General features: G+C 47.4%; 1 protein-coding gene across 3 annotated transcripts in view; it reads left to right on the forward strand.

Moving 5' to 3' along the window:
• GOLM1 (golgi membrane protein 1) overlaps nt 1-25,646 on the forward strand; it is a 63,303-nt gene that overhangs the window by 27,142 nt on the left and 10,515 nt on the right. For all 3 annotated transcript variants that reach the window (XM_053923430.2, XM_024560262.3, XM_053923432.1), the window contains exons 3-6: nt 1,095-1,274; nt 16,444-16,498; nt 18,889-18,991; nt 25,248-25,377. In XM_053923430.2, the coding sequence (XP_053779405.1) occupies nt 1,095-1,274; nt 16,444-16,498; nt 18,889-18,991; nt 25,248-25,377 (468 nt within the window). The remainder of the gene's footprint in view (nt 1-1,094; nt 1,275-16,443; nt 16,499-18,888; nt 18,992-25,247; nt 25,378-25,646) is intronic.

A 25,646-nucleotide genomic window follows, 5' to 3' on the forward strand; every position in this document is an offset into this window, starting at 1 on the left:
CAAACTTCAATCGGGCTCCTTGGGCGCCCTGTACAACTAGGCCTCCATGTTGCCCCCCACCCCTTCCTGTCTGTGGCCTGCCCAGCCCAGGCTTAGCAGAGAATTCTGCTAAGTATCCCCATCTCTGAACAAACTCCTCATCCCTGACTCTTTAAGCCCTTGGTGTGCCTTTAGCAGGAATCCCCTTACCCTAGATGTTTTCTTTGAATACTTTCCATGTTTGGAAGCTCCTTGGCTGTAATCCTTTGCTGACTTCGCTGTATTCGGAGTTGAGCACAGTTTCTCTCCCCTCCTGCCGCGGCCATGACCCCTGTCGTGGTAGTCTCGAAGAAAGCTTTCCATACTGTGTTAACAAGCTTCAGAATAGTGTTTTCTTCTTCTTCTTCTTCTTTTTTTTAGAATAGTTTTTTCTTTAACAGTATATCACATATATCATCATCATTTGTACACAGCTCTACAAGGTTGGGACTTTATTTTCCCCATTTCATAGGCAGGCAGACTGAGGCACAGGCAGGTAAAGTACCGGGCGAGCTGGGGTTCCTACCCAGTCTGTCTGACTTCAGAGCTTTTGGGTTCTGGAATTTCAGCGCACCTGAGCGTTCCGTCCTCCTCTCGTGCTTACGCACCGGGGGTGTGATGCCTTTGTCTGAGCTTCCACTGGAGCCCAGTGTCTTTGCAGATGCGGGCCTGGTGTCCGCAGTTAGAGAACTGTTTTTAGAACTTTGGTTTGATAAGGAGTGGTTAAGTGCTCTGTCAGTGGGGAAAAGAACTAAATATTTGAGCACCAGCTCACACCAGGTAAAGCATGAGGCATTTTATGTACTTATTTTATTTAAACTTCACAAACTCCTTGTGTGGGGTGTGGGGGTGTTTCCATGGAGACATGCAGTATAGACATACTTGTTGTTTCCAGACTGTTTCTCTGGAAAAACCTGCTATAGCTTCTACACAGTTGACTTTAAAGACTGAGCCCTGGGAACATGCCGTGTGTGTAAGGCTTGCTGCTGGCTTTGTGTCCTGTGTTGTCTTTGCGTAGGTGGTCTGGTCTGCAGAGATGGCTTGACATTTGCCCTTACGCTGTGGTGTCCTTGTAGACGCAGATCATGGAACTGGAAGGCAGGGTCCGCAGGGCAGCTGCCGAGAGAGGCGCCGTGGAGCTGAAAAAGAACGAGTTCCAGGGCGAGCTGGAGAAGCAGCGGGAGCAGCTCGACAAAATCCAGTCCAGCCACAACTTTCAGATGGAGAGCGTCAACAAGTTACACCAGGATGAAAAGGCAAGGCCTCCTTTGTTTTCTTCTGCCATCTGTACTGAATACTGGTGTACGCACTCCAGTTCTTCTCGAAGGGAGGATAAGTGGCTGTGGGTGTATTTATGGAAGTGTATGGAGTTAGCCTCTTGATGAAGCTCTGAGTATCTCATCCCATCTGCCCACTAGTCCTTGGGTGGGCTTCTTGTAAAAGCCTTTGCAATGGTGATAAATGAAATGCAAAAGAACTATCTTAGCATCACATTTATCCTCCTGTTGGCTTTTTTTCTTACTGCCTACAAACATGTGTTAAGTCCCAACTCTATACCAGGCCTGTTCTGGATGTTTACGTCTCAAAGAAGAATAACATTTGTGCCCTTGTTACGTCTCATGCATTGGAAGAGGTGCAGACCTCTAAATAAGAACTAACAGAGGAGTAGGGGACTCGAGAACGCTGGATTTTAAGTTTAAAAAAAAAATCAGATCCTACACAGATTAAAAAGGGGCTTCCTGCTAATTAACATATCTAAGCTTTATACGTCTTGGTGTTTTCTGTTTTTCTTAGGGATGGTTGACTGTACTTTCTTGTTTATGAATTTGTATAACGGTGCAAGTACTAATGTCTTCTTTTCTAAAGTGCGTCAAATTCGTGACTATTTATTACCTAGAAGAATTTGGTCTTACTAATACATCACCTCTGTCTCTGAAACACTTGATTTGTTGGGAAGAGGTTGTATCCTGAGATCCATTATCTCGAAGGTGGACTTCCTTTTAGTATGACTTGTGGCTAGCATTCCAGCAGGAAATGAGCCACTTCTAGGTAGGGCCTCGGACTCTTGTTACCTCTCTGGTATAAAAATATGAGAAATAACTATTTTTTTCATTTGCAGAGTACGTTCACAAATGTATATTTTTTCCTCTGGGAAATTGTTCCAATTTTAACGCTATTACAGTAAAGTACTTCCTGATTTCTCCTTTTCTCCTATGTGGCGACACACTTTGTGCCTGTGAAATCCTCTTTAACTGAATAGACTCTGACCGAGACAATTCGCACAGGTGCACACAGATGGAACCCCTTTAAAGCACATTTTTGGGAGGAGGTAGAGTTTATTCTCAAGGTACGAAGTTTGCAGAAATTCCCTCTTGGATTTGTAGGACATACAAGAGAATGTCTCTGGCACCTTGGTCCTCTGCCTGCTTAGGAAGGAGGAGTGTGACAGGAACTGGGGGACATTGGGCTGGGGAACAGAGACCAGAAGGATAGCCCCATAGAGCCTGGGCTGAGATGGGCGCCGGCTGGGCGGGAGGAGGGGCTCCTCGTGCTGCCTGGCTGCAGAAGCCGGCAGGGGACCAGTCAGAGCGGGTTTTCCTGTCTGTCGGGGGTGAGGAGGAACAAGGAGGTTTGCTGCATCTCTCTGCCTCTCCAGCCCGTGGGTGTGTCATTACCTGAAAATTTAATTCTCTTTTCCTTAAAAGGAATTGTGTTTTACTCTAAGCCTCTGGCCATTCTACATTTTCGGTTATAGTTTTTTTCTTTTTGAAATAGTGATAGAAGATAGTATGGGTGTGTGTGCCTGTCTCTGTGTGGTGTTTGGTTGTTACTTTAAAGTGTCTTAGTTGTTTTTTCTTTTTTAACTCCATCAGTCTGCCAAATGCTCCTGAAATTTTACTAGAACCATGAAATACAGAATTCTGGGCTAACCTCTCTTCCCTGCTCCTCCAAGCTCCTGGTTCTGTTTGTGTATTGCATGAAAGTGTGGGTGCACGTTTTAGGTGGAGGGGGAAAGAGGTGGTCGCAGGGCAATTTCTGCTCATGGGCATTCCGCCTTGACCTGGGTACGAGCTTGCGGGGCTCCAATCCCCTGTGGAATGTAAGCACCTGGGCTTCCTTCCCATATCGTGTGGGCAGAATCGTCAGAGAAGGTGCTGCACAGAACCATTTGATCTAGAGAATTCCAATAACGTAGTCAGTGAGGCGTCACCACCATGGGCAAGTCCTAAGATAGAAATGCTGGTTCATTTGAGTGCAATCTGTTGTGGAGATAAGAGCAAAACTTGGCATTCCTTCAAACATGACTGACTAGTTTTTTTCTCAAAAACATCTTCCCATGTAGAACAAAACAAGAGGGAAAACTTCTTTTAGCCAGAAACCAGGTGACTATTTGACCTCTGTTCTCAATGCTTCAGTTTTATGGGGTTTTTTTTAAATATATATTTTTAAAACATTTTTTTATTGTTGTTCAAGTACAGTTTTCTGTCTTCCTCCCCACCCCTCCCCATTTTTTTTTTTTTTTTAAACAGAGGGGGCATAATGGGTGGTCGGAGCCTTCCCACCTCATCCCCAAGTTCAGAACTGCTTTTTTTCCTTGGGGGGCCCCACGGGGAGGGAGGCTCTTGCAGTCACAGTAAACGTCTTCTGGCACATGCTGCCCATCAAAGAGTTCCAGTAAAGGAGGTAAAATACACATTTTGAAGACAGTCAAAGAGCCATTGAAAAAGAGTGTGAGTCCCCTTTACGTTTAGAGTTTTTAACTTTCAGGACATGTGGTGTAAGTTCCTTTCATTTTGGGGGGGCGGGTGTAAGTTTCTTGGTTCCAGGAGGTTTTAACATTGGCTTGGGGTGGTGGTGAAAGGCACAGACAGGCTGCGTCAGCCAGACGCTTGTCCGGGTCTTATTTTCCTCAGCTGCGTGATTTCAGGCCAGTCCGTTAAGTCCGCCTTCTCGTCGGTGGCGGTGCTCCCTGAGAGCCTGCGCGACGTGCTCGTGTTCGGCAGTGCAGTTGTCATCCAGCTAATCAGGCCGACTTGCTGCTTATCCCGTCTCGGGGTTTGAGCTCATTTGTTATGGAAGTTGTTTCAGAGCAGTCCTGTGGGAGCTTGCTCATACAAAACCACAGATTCTTAAAACACACTGGGTCAGATCGTCTGGGCGGCGTGCCTCCGAGAGTACAGGTTTTTTTATTTTAAAGATTATACACACACCATCACACACATGGGCACGGGCACGGCACCGTATTTTTGAAGTTCCCAGATCGTTGAGATGCAGGTGGGTGTGCCATGAAAATTATAGGATGTAAAAGGGGTTTTTTAAACAATGAACATACTTGACCACATCTAGGTTTGGCGCCTCATTAAAAAAGATGCAGAAACTTTTGGCTTATCAATGCAGTATTACTGTAGGGGTGTTGAGGCAATTACTTCAAAGGTAGAAAATCAGGGGTATAGTTCGAGATAAGAAAAGTCTTCATAAATGTGTGCTGAAGGGAACTTTAGTTGATTACCTTAATAGCTGACTGGTGTAGGTGACTGGGTTTTGGATAGGAAGTTCTTCATTTGATTCAGGTGAACAGGCTACACGTACATGTGTTATTTCAGTTATCAATCGCTCCATAACAAATTACCCCAAAGCGTAGTGATTTAAAACCATGACAGACAACATTTATTTTGCTCATGTGTGTTCTCTGTGGGAGGGTTCAGTGGGGACAACTTGTGTCTCTTCCGTACCATGGCACTGCCTGTGAACCTCAAAGGCTGGGGCAGAATTGCCTGAAGGTTTCCTCACTCATGTGTCTGGTGATCAGTGACCCGAGACCTCAGTGGGGCTGGGGCTGAAGCACCTACGTGTGGCTTTTCTATGGCTTCTTGGCGTCCTTGAAGCGTGGAGGCTGGGTTCCCAGGCTGAGCACCCTGACAGAGAGAGGTAGGGAACAAGCCAGGAGGAAGCTGTCACCTTTGTAAGAGTTTCCCAGGACTGCTGGAACGAATTACCATAAACTGGGTGTATTAAAACAACTAAAATTTATATTTTCACGGTCTGAAGACTTAGAAATCCAAATTCAAGGTGTTGGAAGACAGGAGACTTCCGGCCAACATGGAGACATAGGTGGATACACTGTGCCACCTTGCACAACTGAAAGGAGGACAACAACAAATTTAAAAACAAAAAATAACCAGAACTGCCAGAAAATCAAACTGTATGAAGTCCGACAACCAAGGAGTTAAAGAAGAAACATTCATCCAGACCCGTAGGAGGGGCGGAGAGGACTCGTAGCAAAGCCACACTGGAGGACCAGGGTGGGGGAGGTGGCAGCTGGCAGAGTGGGTGGTCCCACATCTGTGTGTACATAAACTAGGAGGAACAACTGGGGAACGAGACAGACTGTGAAACTCAGGGTTCCAGCAGAGAGAAATAAAGCCTCCAAACCTCTGACTGAAAAAAACCTGTGGGGGTCGCAGTGGCAGGAGAAACTCCCAGCCTCACAGAGAATTCATTGGAGAGACCCACAGGGTCCTAGAAGATGCACAAACTCACCCACCTGGGAATCAGCACCAGAAGGGCCCAATTTGCTTGTGGGAAGCAGGGGAAGTGACTGAAAGCCAGCTGAGAGGAGGAAGTGGCATTGTTCCCTCTTGGACCCCTCCTCCACATACGGTGCCACAATGCAGTGACATGGGTTGCCCCGCCCTGGCAAATACCTAAGGGTCCACCCCTTACTACGTAACCGGCACACTGACACACAAAAAAATATGGCCCATATGAAAGAACAGATCAAAGCTCGAAAAATAGCACTAAGTGAAGGAGATAGCCAACCTATAGATGCAGAGCTCGAAACACTGGTAATCAGGATGCTCACAGAAATGGTTGGATATGGTCACAAAATAGAGGAAGAAGTGCAGGCTATGCAAAGTGAGATGAAAATGTACAGGGAACCAGCAGTGATGGGAAGGAAACTGGGACTCTAATCAATGGTTTGGACCAGAAGGAGGAAATAAACATTCAACCAGAAAAGAAGAAACAAGAATTCAAAAAAATGAGGAGAGGCTTAGGAACCTCCAGGACAACTTTAAACGTTCCAACATCCGAGTCATCGGGGTACCAGAAGGAGAAGAGAAAGAGCAAGAAATTGAAAAGTTACTTGAAAAAATAATGAAGGAAAATTTCCCTAATCTGGCAAAGGAAATAGACTTTCAGGAAGTTCAGGAAGCTCAGAGAGTCCCAAAGAAGTTGGATCTGAGGAGGAACACACCAAGGCACATCATAATTACATTAGCCAAGATTAAAGATAAGGAGAGATTCTTAAAAGCAGCAAGAGAAAAGGACACAGTTACCTACAAAGGAATTCCCGTAAGACTGTCAGCTGATTTCTCAAAACGATAGCTTCCAGCAAAGCTTTGATTTAGAATGGAAGGGCAGATAAAGTGCTTCCCAGACAAGGTCAAGTTAAAGGAGTTCATCATCCCCAAGCCCTTATTATATGAAATGTTAAAGGGACTTACTAAGAAAAAGAAGATGATCAAAAATATGAACAGTAAAATGACAACAAACTCATAACTATCAACAACTAAACCTAAAAAACAAAACAAAAACAAACTAAGCAAACCATTAGAACAGGAACAGAATCACAGAAATGGAGATCACATGGAGGTAATCTTTGGGGAATGGGGGAAAAGGCACAGGGAATAAGAAGCATAAATGGTAGGTACAAAATAGAGAGGGGGAGGTTAAGAATAGTATAGGAAATGGAGAAGCAAAAAAACTTATATGTACAACCCATGAACATGAACTAAGGGGGAAATGCTGGTGGGAGGGGGGTGCAGGGTGGAGGGGGATAATGGGAGAAAAAAATGGGGCAACTGTAATAGCATAATCAATGAAATACATTTAAAAAAAGGTGTCAGCAGGACCTTGAAGGCTCTGGCAGGACCCGTGCTCGCCCCTTGCAGCTGCTGGTGCTGGCTGGCAGTCTGTGGCAGCACTGACTTGCACGTGTATCACTCCAGTCTCTGCCTCTGTTCTCACTTGGCCGCATTTCCTCTACGTCTCTGTGTCTTTGCCTCTTCTCTTCAGTCCTGTTGATTTGGGGTCCACCCTCATGACTTCATTTTAACTTAATTACAGCTGCATAGACCCTGTTTCTAAATATGTTTTTCATAGGTTCATTTCTAGGTTCTGGGTGGACATGAATAGTTTTGACACAACCCACGGCACCTTTTACTGTGGCCAGCAGGGTCACTTCCTCTGCGGCAGTTAGAAGTGAGTCACAAAGCCAGTCCAAGTGGAAGGGGAAGGAGTTAGACACTATCTTTGGGCCAGTGTCAAAGAACCTGAGGTCACATTTTAAACCACCAAATTCGTATGATTATAAATAATATCTTTACCCAGCCACCAATGAAATACTGTTTTCTTTTTAGGTTTGTGTGTGTGTGTGTGTGTGTATAAAACAAGTTTTTAAGGGGCCTAAATAGAAACAGACCCTCAGGTTTTAGTTAGTTCTTGGCAAGAGCTAATAGAGATTCACTTGTAAAGGTCTGCGTTGTCTTCTAAGGATGGCACGTAGTGGGGCAGCCCATTCTTTTATTTTGTGGTCAAAAGGCTGATCAGACCCAAAGGTCTGAGACTTACCAAGGTCTTGGGTATCCTGGCTAGTGCCTGCTTCCATAGCCACACAGAGGCCCTAGATGCATGCGATGGAAAAACTACCTAATATGTGATGTGCTTGGAGAAAGAATCAGGAAGATCCTGAGTTACTTAGTAGCACTTCATCCTGGGAATGCCCAGCTTCCTGCTATTGTGTTCATTTCTGCTGGCCACAAGTCTGAAATAGCTTCAATTTCTGTATTTTTGTTTGTGACATTTTTGCTAGGCTGGGGTTTTTTGCAGCCATTTATCTGATGTTGAAATTTAGACTTTTCATTTATTGTTAAAATATGTAAATTAACAGTGCAGTAGTGCAAAGAAAATCATTTGAGTAGCATTTCATGTGTAATGGAAATGCAGTTGCTGTATCATTCCTGGAGGGAAGCAACTGACCTAAAAACGAAAGACTGCTGAGTGGAAGAAGAGGGGATGCTGATGACATGTTAACTGTTTTGTGTCCAGAAGAGAAAAGCTCACAGAGGTCGCCGGGAAGGTGGAGGGAGGACAGGCAGCCATTCACCTTGCCTTGGTCCCTCACCTGTGTGACCTGGGCCCACACTGAGGTGACTTCAGGGAGCTTCCAGGTTTCTTCCCTCTTGCCCAGTAACTTGGGGCACGAGGAGACTGAGTCCAGCATTATTCGAGGGTGTGGGGCATGAAAGTGCCATGTTACAGAGGGGCTTCCTGGTGGACATGACTGGTTGGTGGCATGTCCCTGGTTGTCGGGTGGTGACGGCAAGGAGGGCCGAGAGGGTTTGTGTCATCGGCTCTTGGCAGTTTTGGACCTGGGCTTGGGGCTGCTCCCTTCAGCTGCAGCAGCGTTTGCGTCGATGAGGGACTTCCTCTCTAAGATTCAGCCTCTTAAAAAGGAGATGACTAACCTTAAGAAGTTTGGGTGAGGGGGGGAAATTTGGTCATTTGCAAAGTGTCGAATTTTCAGTGTGTTCAACCATAAGAGCGCATTTTAATTTCTCCAAGTGCCCAACTGGGAAACAGGCGTCACCTCTAGATGGAGGTGAAGCCTGCACCCTGAGAGGTCACCTGCTGGCCTCAGGCACCTGCAGAGTGGCTGGCAGGGGCTGGGCCCAGGCTGCTGGCAGGACACAGCTCTGAGTGTTCCAGTTTCTTCTCTCCAGGTCAGCTATTCTTGTGCACCTGAGAAAGGGGTGATTTTCTTCTGCAGAGGTGTTTGTTTTTTGAGGACCAGAGTAGACTTGTGCAGATAAATGTAGTTTCTTTGATTTTTATCACCTTTTATCCCTGTGATTGATTGAAGAATCAAGGGTTCTAGAAAAGCTTTTCTGTTTTTATTCCCATCAATTTTCTGCATTCAGTTCTGTCTGTCTCTTCAGTAGTCTGCTGGGCGCTGGGCTTTTGCCCAGGTGCGGAGCAGGCTGTGTCTGTTGTCTGTGCATTTCCAGTGAGTGCTGGCGAAGAGCGGTGAACGTCAGTTAGGATCGGTTGTCGGCAGAGAAGTCACTCTAGCTGTTTGAAGCAGAAGGGATTTTCTGCAGGGAAGTGAGTGCAAGGGGATGGTGGGAAGGGCCTGGAGGAGCCGTCTTGCTGGGATGTCTCACCAGGGCAGGAGGCCGCTGCAGCCTTCGCTCAGAGACAGGGCCACCACACTCCTGGCTCCATTCTGCACCCACAACGCCCTAGCCCTGTTCAACACTCCAGTCTCAAATGGATGTATCTGATTGGCTCTAAATCCCTCTGGGAATGAGTCCGGAAAATGTACTTTTTCGCTTTCAAGCCTCTTCAGGGAGGCACTAAAAGGTGAGTGTTACAATCGTGGAGGACCCGATTGGCGTCTTCCTCCAGGCAGGCAGGGTCGGGGCGTCCCAGTTCATACAGGGTCTTTCAGGCCATTTAAGGAGTTTGAATGTGAGTTGGAGGGCAGGGGACTCAACTCATCACAGGGTTTAAGCTGTGAGTCAAGGTCGTCAGATCAGATCTAGGGGTTTGAAAGGCAGGCCTGGGCTCCTAGGCCGCATCCTTGGGGTGAGGAGCAGGGCAGAGTGGAGGCAGATCACTCAGGCAGCTCTTGAAATGTTTGAAGCAAAAATTACAGGCTGAATTGCTGTAAGAATAGAATGAGTTCTGCAAAGTGAGTAGATTGGGGAGACAGCCAGCAGCAGGAAGAATTGACAGGTCTGGGTGGCAGATGTGACTTGGAGAGGTGAGGGGGAGGTCTGCAGAGAGGCAGACAGTGGAGAGCAGGTGAAATGAATCCATGAAAAATCTGTTTCCCTGAAGAAAAAATGGAGTTCAGAAGAGTTTTAGTCTTTCCAGATTGTAAATTCTTTAATTTGCCATGGGATGTAGCCTTCAAAGACAGCTTTGTAATTAATCTCGAGTAATTTACCTCCCACATTTGAAAAAAAAATGTGTTAAGAAAAACGGCAGAAAGCATCACATTTACACAAATGCCCTTTTCTGCACTGTCCCCAAATTGCATCCCTCCCCCTCCCTGTGCGTCCTCCCCAGGGGAACGGGCCTGGGGTCTGCCGCTCGACCTCAGAAGGAAACGTGGGGACAGCTTACTCAAGGCCGGCTTGGTTTTATCATACTCCCTGGATTATTCCACGCGGAGGACATTTCCTTGCAGTGGGAATTGCTCGTGACGACGGCAGTTGAGCAGACGTGGCTGGGTTTTCCGTGCATTGCTCTCTTGTTCCACAGGGACAGGGACAAAGCCTGCAGAGGTATCGCTCTTGAACTTGGTGTCTCACTACAAGGAGTCCTTCCATGTTGCGGAGCTGTAGAAGGTGCAGCGGCCACTTTGGGGTCTGCCCCTGTGCTGGCGTCTGTTCTCTCTTCACTCAGAATTCCCTGCCCCTCTGTTCACCTCTGTACTTGACCCGCGCCGCAGGGCGAGTATTTGATGTGAAACACACAGAGGAGATTTCACCGTGTAGCCTTTCCGTTTATTTTCTCTTTGGTGCTGACAGGTGTGTGTGTGGGGGGGTGTCTGTGATTACTCCTGTGGAAGAACAGTGTGCAGGGTCTGTTGGGAGCACTGGCTGGGCCTTGTAACCTGTACACTCAGGTCAGTTTTCATTTTGTCTTTAATCCCCCAGGGTGTGTGCACACCTGTTTGCAGGAAGTCAGGATTTGACCTTCCCACAGCTCAGGATGGAGCCATGGTTAGGATTCCCATTTGGGAAGGCGGGAACTAAAGCCACAGAAGGGGCTCTGCCTGGGCTGCTGCCGGTCAGTGTGGTGGGGCTGGGTGAGGTTGGGATCTGCGGCTGTGAGCACCAGCCCCACACTGTCACCGTGGCATTTCCTGGCTGGTTGAAGAAGAGTGAGGAATGTCCCAGATTGCCGGTGCTGTCTGTGCTGTGTGACAGCAAAAGGACCTTCTGTGTAGGGAAACCTGTGCCTGTGTGTTTTCCTGGGTTCGTGGTGTTACTTTTTTTTTTTTTCTTTAAATCCTCACCTGAGGATGTATACTTACTGATTTTAGGAAGAATGAGGAAGGGGTTGGGGAGAGACAGAGACAGAGACATTGACCGGTTGCCTCTCAAGTGCGTCCTGACCAGGGACCAAACCCACAGCCCAGGCTTGTGCCCTGACTACCAGAAATCAAATCGGCGACATCTTGCTTTGCGATGTGGCACCCAACCAACTGAGTCACACTGGTCAGGGCGAAAAATAACGATTGCTTATCAAAGATTTGCAGGAATCTCCTGACTGGATTCACATCAGCGAGAGTCAAAAGAGTAAGAACAGATGGTTGGAGTGTCGTTCTGTCCACCAGAAGGTGGTGAGTTCGATTTCCAGTCAGGGCACTTATAGGGCACAACTGATAGATGTTTCTCTCTAGTTGGTGTTTCTCTCTCTCTCTGTTTCCCTTCCTCTCTAAAATCAATAAGCAAGCCCTGGCTGGTGTGGCTCAATGGACTGAGCACCAGACGGCAAAGCAAAGGGTCGCCGATTCGATTCCCAGTCAGGGCACATGCCTGAGTTTCGGGCCAGGTTCCCAGTAGGGGGCACGTGAGAGGCAACCACACATTGATGTTTTTCTCCTTCTCTTTGTCCCTCCTTTCCCCGCTCTCTAAAAATAAATGAAATATTTTTTAAAAATAGAATAAAATCAATAAGCATATCCTTAGGTGAGGATAAAAATACAGGCCGAGAACCAAGAAGTTTCCTGCTCTTCCTCTGCTGTGCTGGTGCCCAGATGTCTGTGGTCACGAGTCACCTCTGGCCCCTTCCATTCCCCCTTCCCCTGACGTAAAAGAAGCCTCAACTCTGTACGTTCTCAAGATGGATTTGAGCCACACCGGGTCTCCCATCTTCTTGGTTGGCACCTTCGCAATCAGTAAACCTTTCTTTACTCCAAACTCTGACATTTTGAGTTTTGGCCTTTCGAAGCGTCAGGCCCATGGACTTTAGCCTGGTAACCATCTGAGTGTGTAAACTTAGTGGGGTGCCATAAGGAAATCATTGGCACTTCTCTGCTGCTGGGATTCTGTCCGCCCTCCCTTCTTATTCTTCAGGGACTATGGTGTCCCTACCAGCAAGTGGCTGTTGAGCACTGAAAATGTCCCAGTTGGGATGTGCTGTCATGCAAAATATGCTAGATTTTGAAGGCTTAGTATGAATAAAAAACTAAAATATCTCACCGATACTGTTCTGTATTGATTACATCTTGATATGATAATGTGGTATATAATTAGGTGGAATTAAAAACTAATATTTTACTAACCCTGTTTCTTTTTGTTAATTGGGATAAAACTCACAACACATAAAACTCGCCATTTTAACCATTTTACCGTCAGTGGTTTTTGGTATATTCTCCACCATCACCACTGATTCCCGAACATGTTCATCATCCCCTGCAGAAAGCGTGTGCTCATTCCGCAGCCACACCCACTTCCCCCGCCTTCAGCCCCTGGCAACTGCTGCCTGACTTGTCTCTGCAGATCCGCCTGTTCTGGGCTTACCAGCGCAACAGCTCCGCCGGTTGTTTTGTTTCCTTTTGTGTCCGGCTCCTTCCACTTGGCGCAGTGTTTCCAGGATCCGTCCCGTGTTGCTGTAGCCCTTGTCAGTACTTCACCCTTATTATGCTGAAAAACCCCTTTTTGTCTCTCCGTTCAGCACTTGATGCAGATTTGAGTCGTTTCCGCTTTTTGGCTCTTATGAGTAATTCTGCTGTGAGCGTCTGTCTGTGGATGGGATTTAGTGTGGATGTCTGTTTTTAGTTCTTTTGGGTTCATGCCCAGGAGTGCAATCACTGGGTCCTGTGATAATTCAGTTTAACTTCTTGAGGAACCACCAACCTGTTTCCCACAGCAACTGCACCCCTTGAAATTCTCATGGGCTGTGTATTCTTTCACATCCTTGTCAGTACTTTCCTTTTTCCCCCTTAACTGGGAGCCATCCTGGTGTTTGTGAAGTGGTATCTTCTCGTTTTGATTCGATTTCTCTAATGACTTAGGCTGAGCATCTTTTATGCACTTACCTGCCATTTGTGCACCTTCTCTGAAGAAGTGTCTGTCAAAATCCTTTGCCCAACCGGTTTCTTGTTACTTAATTTAATGTCACTGCTAGAGAATTTGAAATTCCCATGTGCAGCTAACATATTTCTGTTGGATGGCACTGCTGTGGGAGATTTTGAAATTGCTGAGGGGTAAGAAGATGACACTAACGAGTACTTCGTATTTCCCTTCCTTCTTAATATCCGCCCCAGTGGTGAAGTTTTTCATTTTCAGGTTCATCTCCCTGAGGAACTAACAGGACTGTCGCCACAAAGACGTTATCCAGGCACCTGAGTGCCAGTGGGTCGAGGGGGTGAGGTGGTTTGAAGGTGCTCTTCAGTAAGGCTTCGGTTAGGGGGGACCGCACCTTCGAGGCGTGTTGATTATTTTATTAAGCCAAACAAATGTAGCAGTTCATAATGCAGTCAGCGTCACACTTCAGTGAGCTTTTCAAAAGTTAGTATTTTTAAAATTTAGTCATTTACATCTTACTGAATTTACAGAATATAATTTATTGTAGATTTACTGCTTTGGAGATTTACTGTGAAATGTTGAGCTTCCTTTTCTGGGAATCTAATGCAGAAATAATTTGATCAACTATACTCGCTTCCCAGAATAGAATGGTTATAATGAATTTGTATGTGAAAGATTCATCTTGAGGTCTTTCGAGGTTCGTTTCCAGTTACATTCCGGTGGCCCTTGCTGTGTGTCCTCGTCTGCTGCTGAGTGTTCCCAGGGGCAGTCCACACACACCAGGAAGCGCAGATGAAAAACAACTGGGTTGTTTAAAAGTAGCTGTGTCATTCATTCAGAATAGTTTCATTTAATGCGGTGGTTCTTTTCTTTCTGTTGAATTCCTCAAAAACCTATAAGCGTTTTCATTATTTTCCTGGAAATAATTCAACAAGATCTCCAATAAATAGTAAAACTGCGTATAAAAGCTTGATGGCATTTTATGGTCCTTTTCTCATTTCCTGAAGTGACTGTATTTTTCCATGCATAAGTAAGTAGGTGGAGGAAGGTAACGAAAATGTATTTTCTTTGGAAGAATAAAGTCACATGGGAGACAGCAGTATCTTTGGATATTTCAGAGTGCAGCAAGTTCAGTCTTCCTAAACACCCAGATGGTTGCAGGCTCCAGTATGGGTGTTTGGGGCGGGGGCCAAGGGGAATGAGTGGAGAAGGGTGAAAAGTCAAATTGCCATAATTTAGAAATGATTTACCAGGGATAACAGTTTCTGAGATACAGTGAGTGTGTAATCATTTAAGTGTTTCCTTTTTCTGTTTGTTTCAGCTCTGGTGTTCAGAGGGAGGGAGGTTTTGATATCTAGGCGAGGTGAATTTTAAGTGTACAGTTCGTTAGTGTTAATTCATGTTGTTGTGTAAAAGATCTCTAGACATTTTTTATCTTGTAACACTGAGACTATGCCCATTCCACCCTAACCCGCTCCACCCGTCCCAGCCATTGACAGCTCTCCACCTTTCCACTTTCTGTGATTTTGACAGCTTTAGCTCCTTCATTGAACTGAATCCTATAATTTGTGTCCTTTTGTGCCTGGACTGTCCTCAGGGTTCATCGGTGTCGTAGCATGTGCCACTCCTTTTTAAAGGCTGCATGATATTCCACTGTACGCACACCCTGTTTTTCCATAGAGGGTCACTGGGCTGCTCCCAGCTCTTGGCTCTTGTGCATAGTGCTGCTGGAAAACACGGGGGTGCAGGTATCTCTTCACGGCCTTGCTTTGAGTTCCTTCAGCTGTACCCCCAGGAGTGAGAATGCTGGATCACGTGGTCGCGTTTTGTTGTTTTAACTGAACGTGTGCAGGCTTTTCCGAGAGCAGCAGGAGCTGCACGCCGTGTAAACCCTGTGGCACTGAAGGGTCTCCTCTCTCTGCTACTCCTGTAGGGGGGGAAATATATATACATATATATATTTATTTATTTTGCTGGCATAGAATATCTGTAAACACCCCTCTTGATAGTTTCTCCCTGAGAGATCAGTCATATGGGGTATTATCACTGTGATCCTCTCCTGTTGTACCAGGAAGTGTTCTGTGCTCAGGTCTCCTAAAATAAACGGCAGGGTAGTCTGGTCGGATTTCATTTCTGGGGCACACACCTTATTCATAAACACCTTTCTTCAAAAAACTGTTCAGGCCAAAGAGAGTGAGGGCTGGACAGAGAGGGCCAGGGGGAACCCAGAGGCACAGAAGGGGGAGGTGGTGTGGCTGTCGTCGTCGCCATTAGGCAGGAAAGGGGCAGAAATGAGTCTGCAGGTTACGGGCAGCGTATCCAGTGCACGGCATTTTACGGTCTCTGTTGGATGCGACGTAGTAAGAAACTTCCTCGTTGCGGCCCTGTACACAGTGTGTGTTCACAAAACAACACTCGCCAGTGTGATGTGCTCTGACATTTCATATATTCTAGTCCCTTCTTATTCCAGTTTTCTTGCTTTTGGCCCTGGGTGGGTGCGGTCCACTAGATTGGTGTCCTACATGGGGTTTAGATCCAATTTGGCAAGTAGCGATGGAGAACTCGCTCCCTGGAGCTGGCCTGCTGGGGCTCAGGTCTGGCTTTGCCTGTTTGCTGTTGAGAGAGGCACGTGACCTTGAGCTTCCTAAGCAGCCTGTGCCTTGGTTTCCTGCCCCCTCAGGCGGGTAATATTTGGGCCCTCCTCATAGAGCTGTTTGCCGCCCTCAGCAGAGCACCTGCTATGAAGTGGGTCCTCCTCGGTGTGTGCAGGCTGCTGGTCACACTTACCTGCACACTCACTTTTCTTTTTACCTTTTTTACATTGTTATCCTGAGTCCTGTGTTGCCTTTCCCTCCTCTGTCATCAGCATCCCCAACTTGGTGAAACTAAGTGGGTGTGAACCCTCCACTCCTGGAGCTTGTAGACTCTGTGGACAGAAGGAAGAGGCCAGAGATTAAAAGGACTCAGGATGTTGTGCTGGTGGTGTGGTCACCAAGGCCCCTTCTCTTTGCTCTGTTAGCCAGCCTGGAATTCAGAGTTTGACTTGGGATTAAGGATGTGACTGTACCCCCGCTCCCCTCCCCCGGAGAAAGGCCAGAGTTGCCACTGCAGCCAGGTGCGGCTGGGCCCTGCACGGAGGAGGAGCCTGTCCTGGAGCTCAGACCCGGCCTGGGGCCCTGGGCCTCCCTTCCGACAACTGCGGGTGTGGGAGGGGCTGTTCCCTTCCCTCTCCCTCCTCAGCCCCCCAGGTACATCTTGCTAGGGCTCCTCTGAGTTGTTAGATTCTGGGTGTTTCATTCTGTGTTTATCTTCCTTGCAGGCGGTTTTGGTGAATAATATCACCACAGGCGAGAGGCTCATCAGAACCCTGCAAGGTGAGCTTCCCTCCCCCTTACACCAGACATCAGGCCTTTAAGGAAGGGGGGGAACCCACCTTTCCTCGTGTCCTTCCCTAGAGTTTCTTATTCTCATCTAATGGTGGGCGTGATAACGAGTGATCAAGTAATCTTTAATTCATTCTATATTTCCTTAAAGAGCTTTTTCTTTAAAAATGTTAGTGAATACATTACAGGCTGTTCTGTACAGAAGAACTTTTTGATCTGTTGAAGAAAAATACATATAAACCCACACACATATCTATGATATGTTGTGACCTGTTTTATATGTGTGTATATATATGTGTACATGGTATATATACAGGATGGGGCAAAAGTAGGTTTACAGCTTTAAGTATGGAAAATAATACAGTAATTAATAAATAATAATACTACAGGAATAAACTGTGTTTCGCCTACTCACAATTATAAACCTACTTTTGCCCCATTCTGTAGTTTGATTGGACAGTGCTGGTCTAGAAGTCTAAGAATATTAGTAGGGGAGATGCAGGGTCACACAAAGTTAAGTGGGTATCTTGGTTGCGGGGTCTTCTCAGAGCTGATGTTCCTGGTCAGACCTCAAGAAGGGAAGACGCTCTGCCGCCTTTCCTGTACAGTCACGTACTGCTTAACGATGAACACGGTTTGAGAAATGCGTCGGTAGGCGATTTTGTCATTGGGCAGCGGAGGGCACTTACCCAAACCCTGATGGTGTAGCCTGCTGCACCCCTAGGCTGTGTGGTGTACCCCTGTCGTGTGTTTGTGGTCCGTCACTGACCAAAAAACATTGTGAGGCAGAGCATGACTGTGCTCGGTGTTTTCAGGAGGCTGTTATCAGGTATAAGGGACACACAGTGAGCCACATGCATTTAAAGTGCGCAGCTTGACAGGTTTTGATGTAAGCGTGCGTGTCAAGAAACCACCACCAAAATCAGCACCGTGAACACATCGTCACCCCCAGAAGTTCCTTTGTGCCCCTTGGTCCTCCTTCCCTGGGAGCCTCTATCTGCGGCTTTAGATTAGTCCGCATTCTTTACAGGTTTATGTACATGGAATGAGACAGCATGTGTCCTTGTTCGCCCGGTGCCTTTCACTCAACATGCGCTGAAATTTGTGCATGCCGTGGTGGGTGGCAGTGCGTTCCTCCTCGCTGCCGAGTAGTGTTCCGCTGCCCCTGCTCCGTTTGTCTGTGGAATTTTGCTTTTAAGGTTAGGCTTACTGAACTATAATTTACACACAATAAAGTCTGTCCTTGGGATTAGGCTTTCCTATACATTTTGACAAAGGCCAAGTCCTCTAGGCCACCACAGTCACAGCCAAGACAGCCCAGGTCCATGACCCCAGGAAGTGCCCCCCCCGCCAGCCTTTTGTAGTCAGTCCCCACCCCCACCTCAGCCTCAGGTACCCACTGAGCAGTTTCCCACCCCACCCCAACCCTGTTTTGTCTTTTCGAGGTCATTACATAAATGTTTTCGAGACGGATCTGTGTTTTCACGGACTCCTTCACTTCATTTATTCCTCCCCAGAGAGCCTTGCAGGTCTAGAGTTGTAAGGGCAAGTCTTGGGGAACTTGGGGCTGCCCGGGGCTGTGCTCTGGGCCTTGGTGGCACTGCCCGCCGCTCTGGTATCACCTCTGTGGCAGCTTGTCCTTCCTCCCCCAGCTTCACCCTTTGCCAGCGGCTGCTTTTTTCAGTAGACCTTACAGGATTTTTTTCAACGTTTCTGTAGTACCCCATCCTTCCTCTTTTGCAGTTCTTATCAGACTTGTAAATATCTATTTAATGTCTTTGTTTCCTACTATGTTGCTTTTATGAGCCAGGTTGTCCTGGCAGCAGGGATGGGGCTGAATTTCCTCAAAGAGAGCTGCAGTTTCCCAGATAAGAGGGTTAGGTGATTAAAGGACCCGGGGCTTCCATGGGTAGCTTGGCTGTGACTAAATGACTGGAAGGATGCAGGCGCGTAGCCTGGCAGCCAAGGATGGGGGTTTGGCAGGAGGGCTGCCTCTCTGACCAGGTCTCAAAATCAGTGGGGTACACGGTAGCATGTGTGACCTTGTGGGACAGCTCAGGGTTTTTGATGTCTAAAAAAGAAACAGGCATTTTAAGGGTTGGAGGTCATAAAGGAGATTTAAGAGCAAAGAGACATTTGGAAAAGAAGCAAGGTGCAGGCTCCTGTGGGATCGTAGGTCTCGCAGGGGTACTGTGGTGGCTGGGGTGTTGCAAGTGCTGGGAGGGGCCGCGGTCTCATCCCTTCCTCTTTCCCTCCTCATTCCCTCTTTCTCTGGTGTGCCACTGCCCCTTGTGTTCCGGCTGTGGGTTTTGATGTGTCTGCTGTTGTCCTGAGGGCCATCCTGGTGACCTGTGTGATTTCCTGTCCTCCTCTCGGCTTAGACCAGTTAAAGGCCCTGCAGAAGAATTACGGCAAGCTGCAGCAGGACGTCCTCCAGTTTCAGAAGAACCAGACCCACCTGGAGAGGAAGTTCTCCTATGACCTGTAAGTGTGCAGAGCACCAAGCGCCTGCCCTCGGGGCTGCTGGGTTTTAGGCCGAGGCCTGCAGACGGGGAGCATACAGGGCTGCGCGGGAAAGGTCCAGTCCCTTCGAGGGGTCAGACCCTTTAGAAACAGCGCCTCCTGTGTTTCGTGCATCAGCAGTGCTTCAGAAAGCCGGGGAAGTGTTCCCCGGTGGGCTCATTGTACAGGACAAGTGAGAGGGCAGCCCTCCTCAGCAGGAAGTGACTTACTCGGCAGACTTTCAAACTGACTGTAACTTAAAACCCTGTAAAGCACAGGTGAGGTGGGTGAGTCAGTAATTCTGAAGCCTTTAAAAATGTGTCCCAGAAGTGCTCAGATGTGACCTAAGTCCAACTCCTGGACTACGAGGCATGTTGGCCTGTATCAGTATGATATATCGCTTTTGTTTTTCTTGAGACTTTGGAGGAGTGTCTTCCCAAATTTCTGCGGTGAGAAGGGAGTATGTTTAATTTTCCAGCTTTATTGACGCATGATTGACAAATGTGTGTCTTTAGGGTATCAAATGTGATGGTTTGCTATGCACTGTGAGATCCTGCTCCCGACGAGGCTAACTGACCATCTGTGTCGCACACGTGTCCCTTTTTCTGTGTGTGTGTGGTGAGAACACCTCAGCTACTCTCTTCTAAACCCCAGGTTGCAGTACGTTGTCACTAGCGGTCGTCACCATGCTGTGCATTGGACTCGGCTTACGGCTGTGACATCTCTTTTCAGCTGATAGCAACTTCAGTCACACACAAAACACCACAGCTTTACTTATTGGGGTACTTTTATGATCTAGACAAAACAGACTTCTGAAAGGTTAGCTAAACCCATAAGTAAGATAGTAAAAAACCAATTTTGAGGATAGAGAATGAAGTTGTCGGTGTATTTTTTTTCCTTTTTTTCCTCATAAAAACAATGTAACCAAAGCCCAGGAAGTCGGGGACTCAGAGACCCCACGCCCATGACCCCAGCCCTCTTTTCTCTTTGACCTACTCCTTTCTAGTTTGGGCCCAAGTTCACACATTTTTTACATAATTGCACTCACCATTTAAATTTTTAAATCATTTTTTACTTAGTTTGCATTATGTATATATAAAAATGTATGTTCTACTTTATCATTAAAAACGGCTGGTTAACATTCCATGCTATGGAGGTATCAAATTCAGTTCACTGTTTCCCTGTTTGTTGGGTATTTAGTTGATTTCTAAGTTTTGGTTATTGTAACTGGCCTGACATTAATGCATATAACTTTTAGAAAGTTACTAGTTTGGATTATTCCCTTCTAAAAAAGACTCAAATCTGGGTTTAGTGTGTCATTTGGTATAAGTTGCCAAACTGCCTTCTGAGAAGATTCTGGCCACCTGCGTGGTGACCAGCAACGTACCACCCCTTGTAGGGATCCTGATGTCTCCTAAAAGGTTGTCCGCTCACCGTAATAGCTTCCTGATCCCTTTAGAACCAAATACAGCTCAAACCAGGAACCGCCAAGCACATAAATACGCAAAGGACATGCGCAGTTGATGCAAAGGAACATACTAAGAAAATATGCATAGGGAACCTCATTCAGCTAGGCCCGTGGTTCTGAGTGGGAGGCATTTTGCCCAAGGAACCTTCTGGCAGACAGTTTTGTTGGCCACAGCTCGGAAGAGAGTGTGTTGGCATCTAGAGAGTAGGGATGCTGCTAAGCATCCTGCAAGCACAGGGCTCCCCCACCAGCAAAGTTTTATCTGCTCCACAATCCCAGTAGTGCTGAGTTGAGAGTCCCTGAGCTAGGCTGGTAACAACGAAAACTTTCAGGCAAAAATGAGGTGCCCCAGTCTTATTATTATTCATCCTTGACGCACATATTTCCCTTCCATGGACTGGGTTACAGTAAGCCATTAATTAATGGCCTCACTTAACATACTTGACCCAGAAGATTTTAGCTGGAAGTCAGCCACGGCCCAGTGACCGGGAGGGCAGCTCCGCTCCCCAGGTAGCGTTCAGACGCGCCGTGAGCAGAGTGTTCTAACCTGGTTGGCTCTGCCTGCAGGAAGCACTGTTTCTCTCTCAGGGGGTTGATAGGTTGAACTCCGGCTGAGCACATCTGGTTGTGTCGAAAGCCCTGAACCAGAATCAAGGTGTTTCCCAAGAATGATGTTCATGGAATGTTGTTGAGAGTCGGAAAGAGTTAGTTGTTCTTAACTTTCGTTGGATTATACCCCGTTGGTGAGCATCTGATAAAAGGTAGCACCACCTTTTAGCAAATTTATAAATGGATGTGTACACGGAGTTGTGCGTCAGGTCCCACAAATCGATTGTACAATTGTGTGTGTGTGTGTGTCCATTTATACATCTGCCTGTCCTTCATTAGAACACCCTCTCTGGTCTGAACATCTTCTAAAAGGCAATGCTGAGAATGAAGAAGCTGGTGGAAAGGCCAGGTCTCCTGATGAACAAGTTAGTGTTCTGACTTCGAATATGGGAGTCTGCACATGTTCCCCACTTCCTGCTCCCACCCTGTGGCAGACATCAGCCACTAAGTGACTGCCCGATCTAAACAGCCTTGCGTTCTCTCCCCAAAGCACCTAGAGGTGGCGTGTGGGTGAACGGCCTGCCATCTCACCTCCGTGCCGTGAGGAGGTCGAGTTGGTGGGATGTAACTGGCAGTACTCTGACAGTAGCCTCCTGGATAGTCAGGCCAGCCACCTTCATGGATTCCTGTACTGAGCACGTTCTGTTCAGTCTTCCGACTGTGCCTTGCACCGGTTAGGATACCCTTTGGTGGCCAGCTCTTGTCTGTGTCTACATTTTAGCTCCAGTTAACACCTGAACGTGTACCAAGTACAGTAAGAAAAGCCAGCCTGAAGCCTGCAGGAAGTAACACTGCCATGGTCTGCATGACCTGTGTCTCAGATGTTGAGCTCCTTTCTGAGGTTGTTCGAGCTGGAATGTGGAAAGCTGATCTTAATCTGCAAGGCTGGGAGAGAGGGGCTCTTTGTACTAGATTCTGGCAGGGCTGAGAGCAGGCGAAACAGTGCTTCCCTTTTGTAGGTTTAAAGGTCTAAGAGCGGCCCTGCACCTGCTCCTTTGCTGATCCTGAGCGTCCGTGAAATTGTCGGGTAACGATGAGTTAGACACGTCTAGTTCTCTCAGTGTGCAGCTGTCTCTCTCTCTGTTCGCCATGCCGAAGCTGCTGGGCACTACTTTACCACCTGGGGTTTGCATGTGTCTGAGAATTTTATTTAAATGAATTTTTCGCCAAGTCTCCTCTTGCTCTACAAGCTGTGCAAGGTCAGGAATTCCATCTTTTATTATTTCTGAAGTACCTGATGCCCCTCTCCGTGTGTGGCACGTTGAGGTCCAGTAAGTCCTTTGAACTGTCAGGTACATTCCAAGAGGTAGCGGTTGAGGGTGCTTACATTTGGCCCTGAAAGGTGTGTGACTCGGAAGGGGTGGCCGAGCCATAGGGAGGAACAAGTCTGGCTTCTGGTTTCAACGAACACTCACTCTCACCCTCCCTCTCTCTCTCTCTCTCTGCCTCTGTGGCCCTGGTCACCTCTTAGCTTCCTTATTTGTGCAAGTGGGCAGTTCTCTCAATTACTGTATGACTGGCACTTGAGGTGACCCTTCAAATCAGTTTCAGGCAGGAAGCTGAAGTGACACCTCACAGTGTCTGCCGGTGCTGCCTGGAGCTCAGGCTGGACTGCAGGCAGTCCTCGCACCCCAGCCGGGCTTCTTCCCATTCAGTTCAGTTGTTTTACGTTTTAAAATAAAGTTGAATTTTTGAATGTTAGATTTATCGCTAAGGTAGCACAGGAGTCCCTGTGTATCCCATAGCCAATGTCCCCTATCAGCTGACACTTTGCATACGTGTGGTGTATTTGCCACAATTAATTCACCAACATAGATACATCATTACCAACTGAAATTCGTACCGTATTCAGGTTTCCTCAGTGTGTCCCTGATGTCCCTTTCTGCCCCAGGACCCCTCTAGGACCCCACCTTATATGTATTTGTCAGGCCTCCATAGGCTCCTCTTGGCTCTGACCCTTTCTCAGACTTTTCCTTTTTGTTTAATGATCTTGATAGTGTTGAGGCGCACTGGTCAGGTATTTTGTAGAATGTCCTTCAGCTGAGGTCTCTCTGATGTTTTTCTTGGGGATACACTGGCACAGCACCTTCTTGGGGGGAAGGCCACAGAGGAGAAGTGCCACTCGGAGCGGTTCGCACTCCGGGGCACACCGTCAGTGTGACTTCACACTGTTGGTGTGAATCTTGATCCCTGGACTGGGGGTGTTTGTCAGGTTCCTTCGCTCGCAGGTTCCCCTGTTTTCGCCCTCTGTGCTGTGATCTTCGGAAGAAAGTTGCTGTGCACGGCCTACACTTAAAGATCGCGGTGCTATGTTCTAGGGGAGAGAGAGAAGCTGGGGAGCTCTGAGTGCTCGATCTGGATAAGGCAGGTACTATCGGACTGTCCTGGGGGTGCATGAGTAGCAGTAGTATCTCGGGGTGGGCATGAAAATGACCCACCCCAAGTTGGGTGGGCTCTGCTGGGAACTCTCTTCCTTCCCAGATTCTGACAGCACGGATCTTAGGTCTTCACACAGTTAGGGTCACACAGGTTCCCGAAGCTCTGTTTTTTTGTTTTTGTTTTAAATTCCCCCAGCCAGTTTGTATCTCTGTGTTCAGGTACAGTAACATCTGCTGTTCTAGCTTCCAGTTCACTGATTGTTTTCTTCACTGAGTGTTTACATTTTGGTTTTTGCCTTTTTAAGTTCTAAAGTTTCCATTTGGTTCCTCTTTAAATCTTTTGTTTTTTTCCTAAGACTTTCTGGGGGTTTTTTGTTTGTCTTTTTGCCGAGACTGTTTATCTTTTTCACTTGCTTCAGCCATGCTTTAAATGCTCATTGAAATAATTTTGTGGTACCTGCCTTAACCTCCTGTCATATCATTTTGTCATGTGGGCGCTGGTGACTCTTGATTGTCTCTTCCCAGTCAGTGTGAGAGCTTCTTGGCTCTTGACACGACAGCGATCTTTGCTCGAAGCCCTGGGCAGTGGTGAGAGCCCTGACTTCAGGGCCGTCCCCAGGGAGAAGGGGGGATGCTGGCTCCCCGTGTACTCTTCCCCCACACCACTGTGTTGTCCTTCAGCTTGGAGGGCCCTGGCTGGTTAGCCACCTTCTCTCCACTGTCCAGAATCTTCTGTTTATTTTAATTATAATGACCAGAGCTTTTAGTTGTGCTTGATGGGAGGAATAGGGGAAAACACCTCTGTTCCATCTTCCTGGAAGAAGAAACTCACTGCGTTTTGACACTGCTCAGAGTCCGCACAGACCACACAGAGTAAGGGGCTCAGTCCTGTACAACCACCCCCACTGGCTACCTCTGCACTCCGGGCTTCCCACAACCCCTCAGGTTCACCAAACCTCTCTACCAGCTTACAGAACTCCGAAAGTTCTGTTCTTACAATTTCAGTTTATTAGTAAGGATACAACCCAAGAGCAGCAACCCGAAACGGTAGAGACTCGTAAGGCAGGGTCTGGAGTGAGAGGGGGCAGGCAGGAACTTGTGTTGGAGTTGGGGTGCCACCTCTCTGGGATGTAGGTTGGTTCACCAACCAGGAAGTTTGCCGAGTGACATGGTCCCTCCCGAGTTTTATCTGAGGTTTTATTACACAGACATGATTGTTTGAAGTCTTTGGTCACGTGGCTGCACTCATTCTCCAGTCCCTCCCCTCTCCCTGGAGGATGAGGGTCCCCTAAGAACGTGAATGGTTCCTCTGGCCACCAGCCCCATCCTAAAGCTTTGTAGGCTTAGTAAGTCAGCTCATTAGCATAAACTCAGGTGGGATCTGCAGGGCTCATTATGAATAACAGCAACCACTCTCATTACTCAGGAAATTCCAAGGGCATTAGGAGCTCTGTACCAGTAGCTGGGAACAAAGACTGAATTTTTTTTTTTAATTATACCACAGATTACATTTTTAAAAATGTTTTTTTCTAACCAGTAAAGTTTACCTGTTTTAGAACAAGGTAATGTATTCTTAGTAGGTTTCAATCAGTGACAATTGTCTTGGCATTTACTAGTCGAAAACACATGTTGCCCCACCTTCTGTATTGTCTTTCTGTAAACTGACTGCCCAGCAGGAGAAGGATGAGCTGTGTCTCTCCCGGAAGTGGGTTCCCAGTCACAGCAGGGCACCCGGGTGTGCAGCACACCTGTAGATGCCTGTCCTTTCCTTCTTTCACCAAAGGAGCCAGTGCATCAATCAGATGAAAGAGCTGAAGGAGCAGTGTGAGGAGCAGATAGAAGAAGTCACCAAAAAGGGGAACGAAGCTGTGGCTTCCAGAGACCTGAATGGAAAAAAGGAACAAAGCCAGCAGGTAATTCTGGGTTTTTCTGCCAGGGAGTTCCAGAAGGCACCTTGTTACGTTACCTGCTGTCTAGTTTGCTGTGTTCTGTGCTCTCGCTAGCGGGTTTGCTTCCCTGAGGCACGCAGCCTGGTCCTGGTCCTGGGGTGCTGGGACTCGGAAGGGGTAGGCTGCCTCTGGTCCCAGGCCCCGTGCTCCAGGCTATACCAGAATGACTGCATCGAAGGCTCACAGCCACCCTGGGAGAGAGTCGCTGGTGTTTTCCTGCACTGAGGGTGCTG

This window comes from Desmodus rotundus, chromosome 1 (assembly GCF_022682495.2).
Source record: "Desmodus rotundus isolate HL8 chromosome 1, HLdesRot8A.1, whole genome shotgun sequence".
NCBI lineage: Eukaryota > Metazoa > Chordata > Mammalia > Chiroptera > Phyllostomidae > Desmodus > Desmodus rotundus.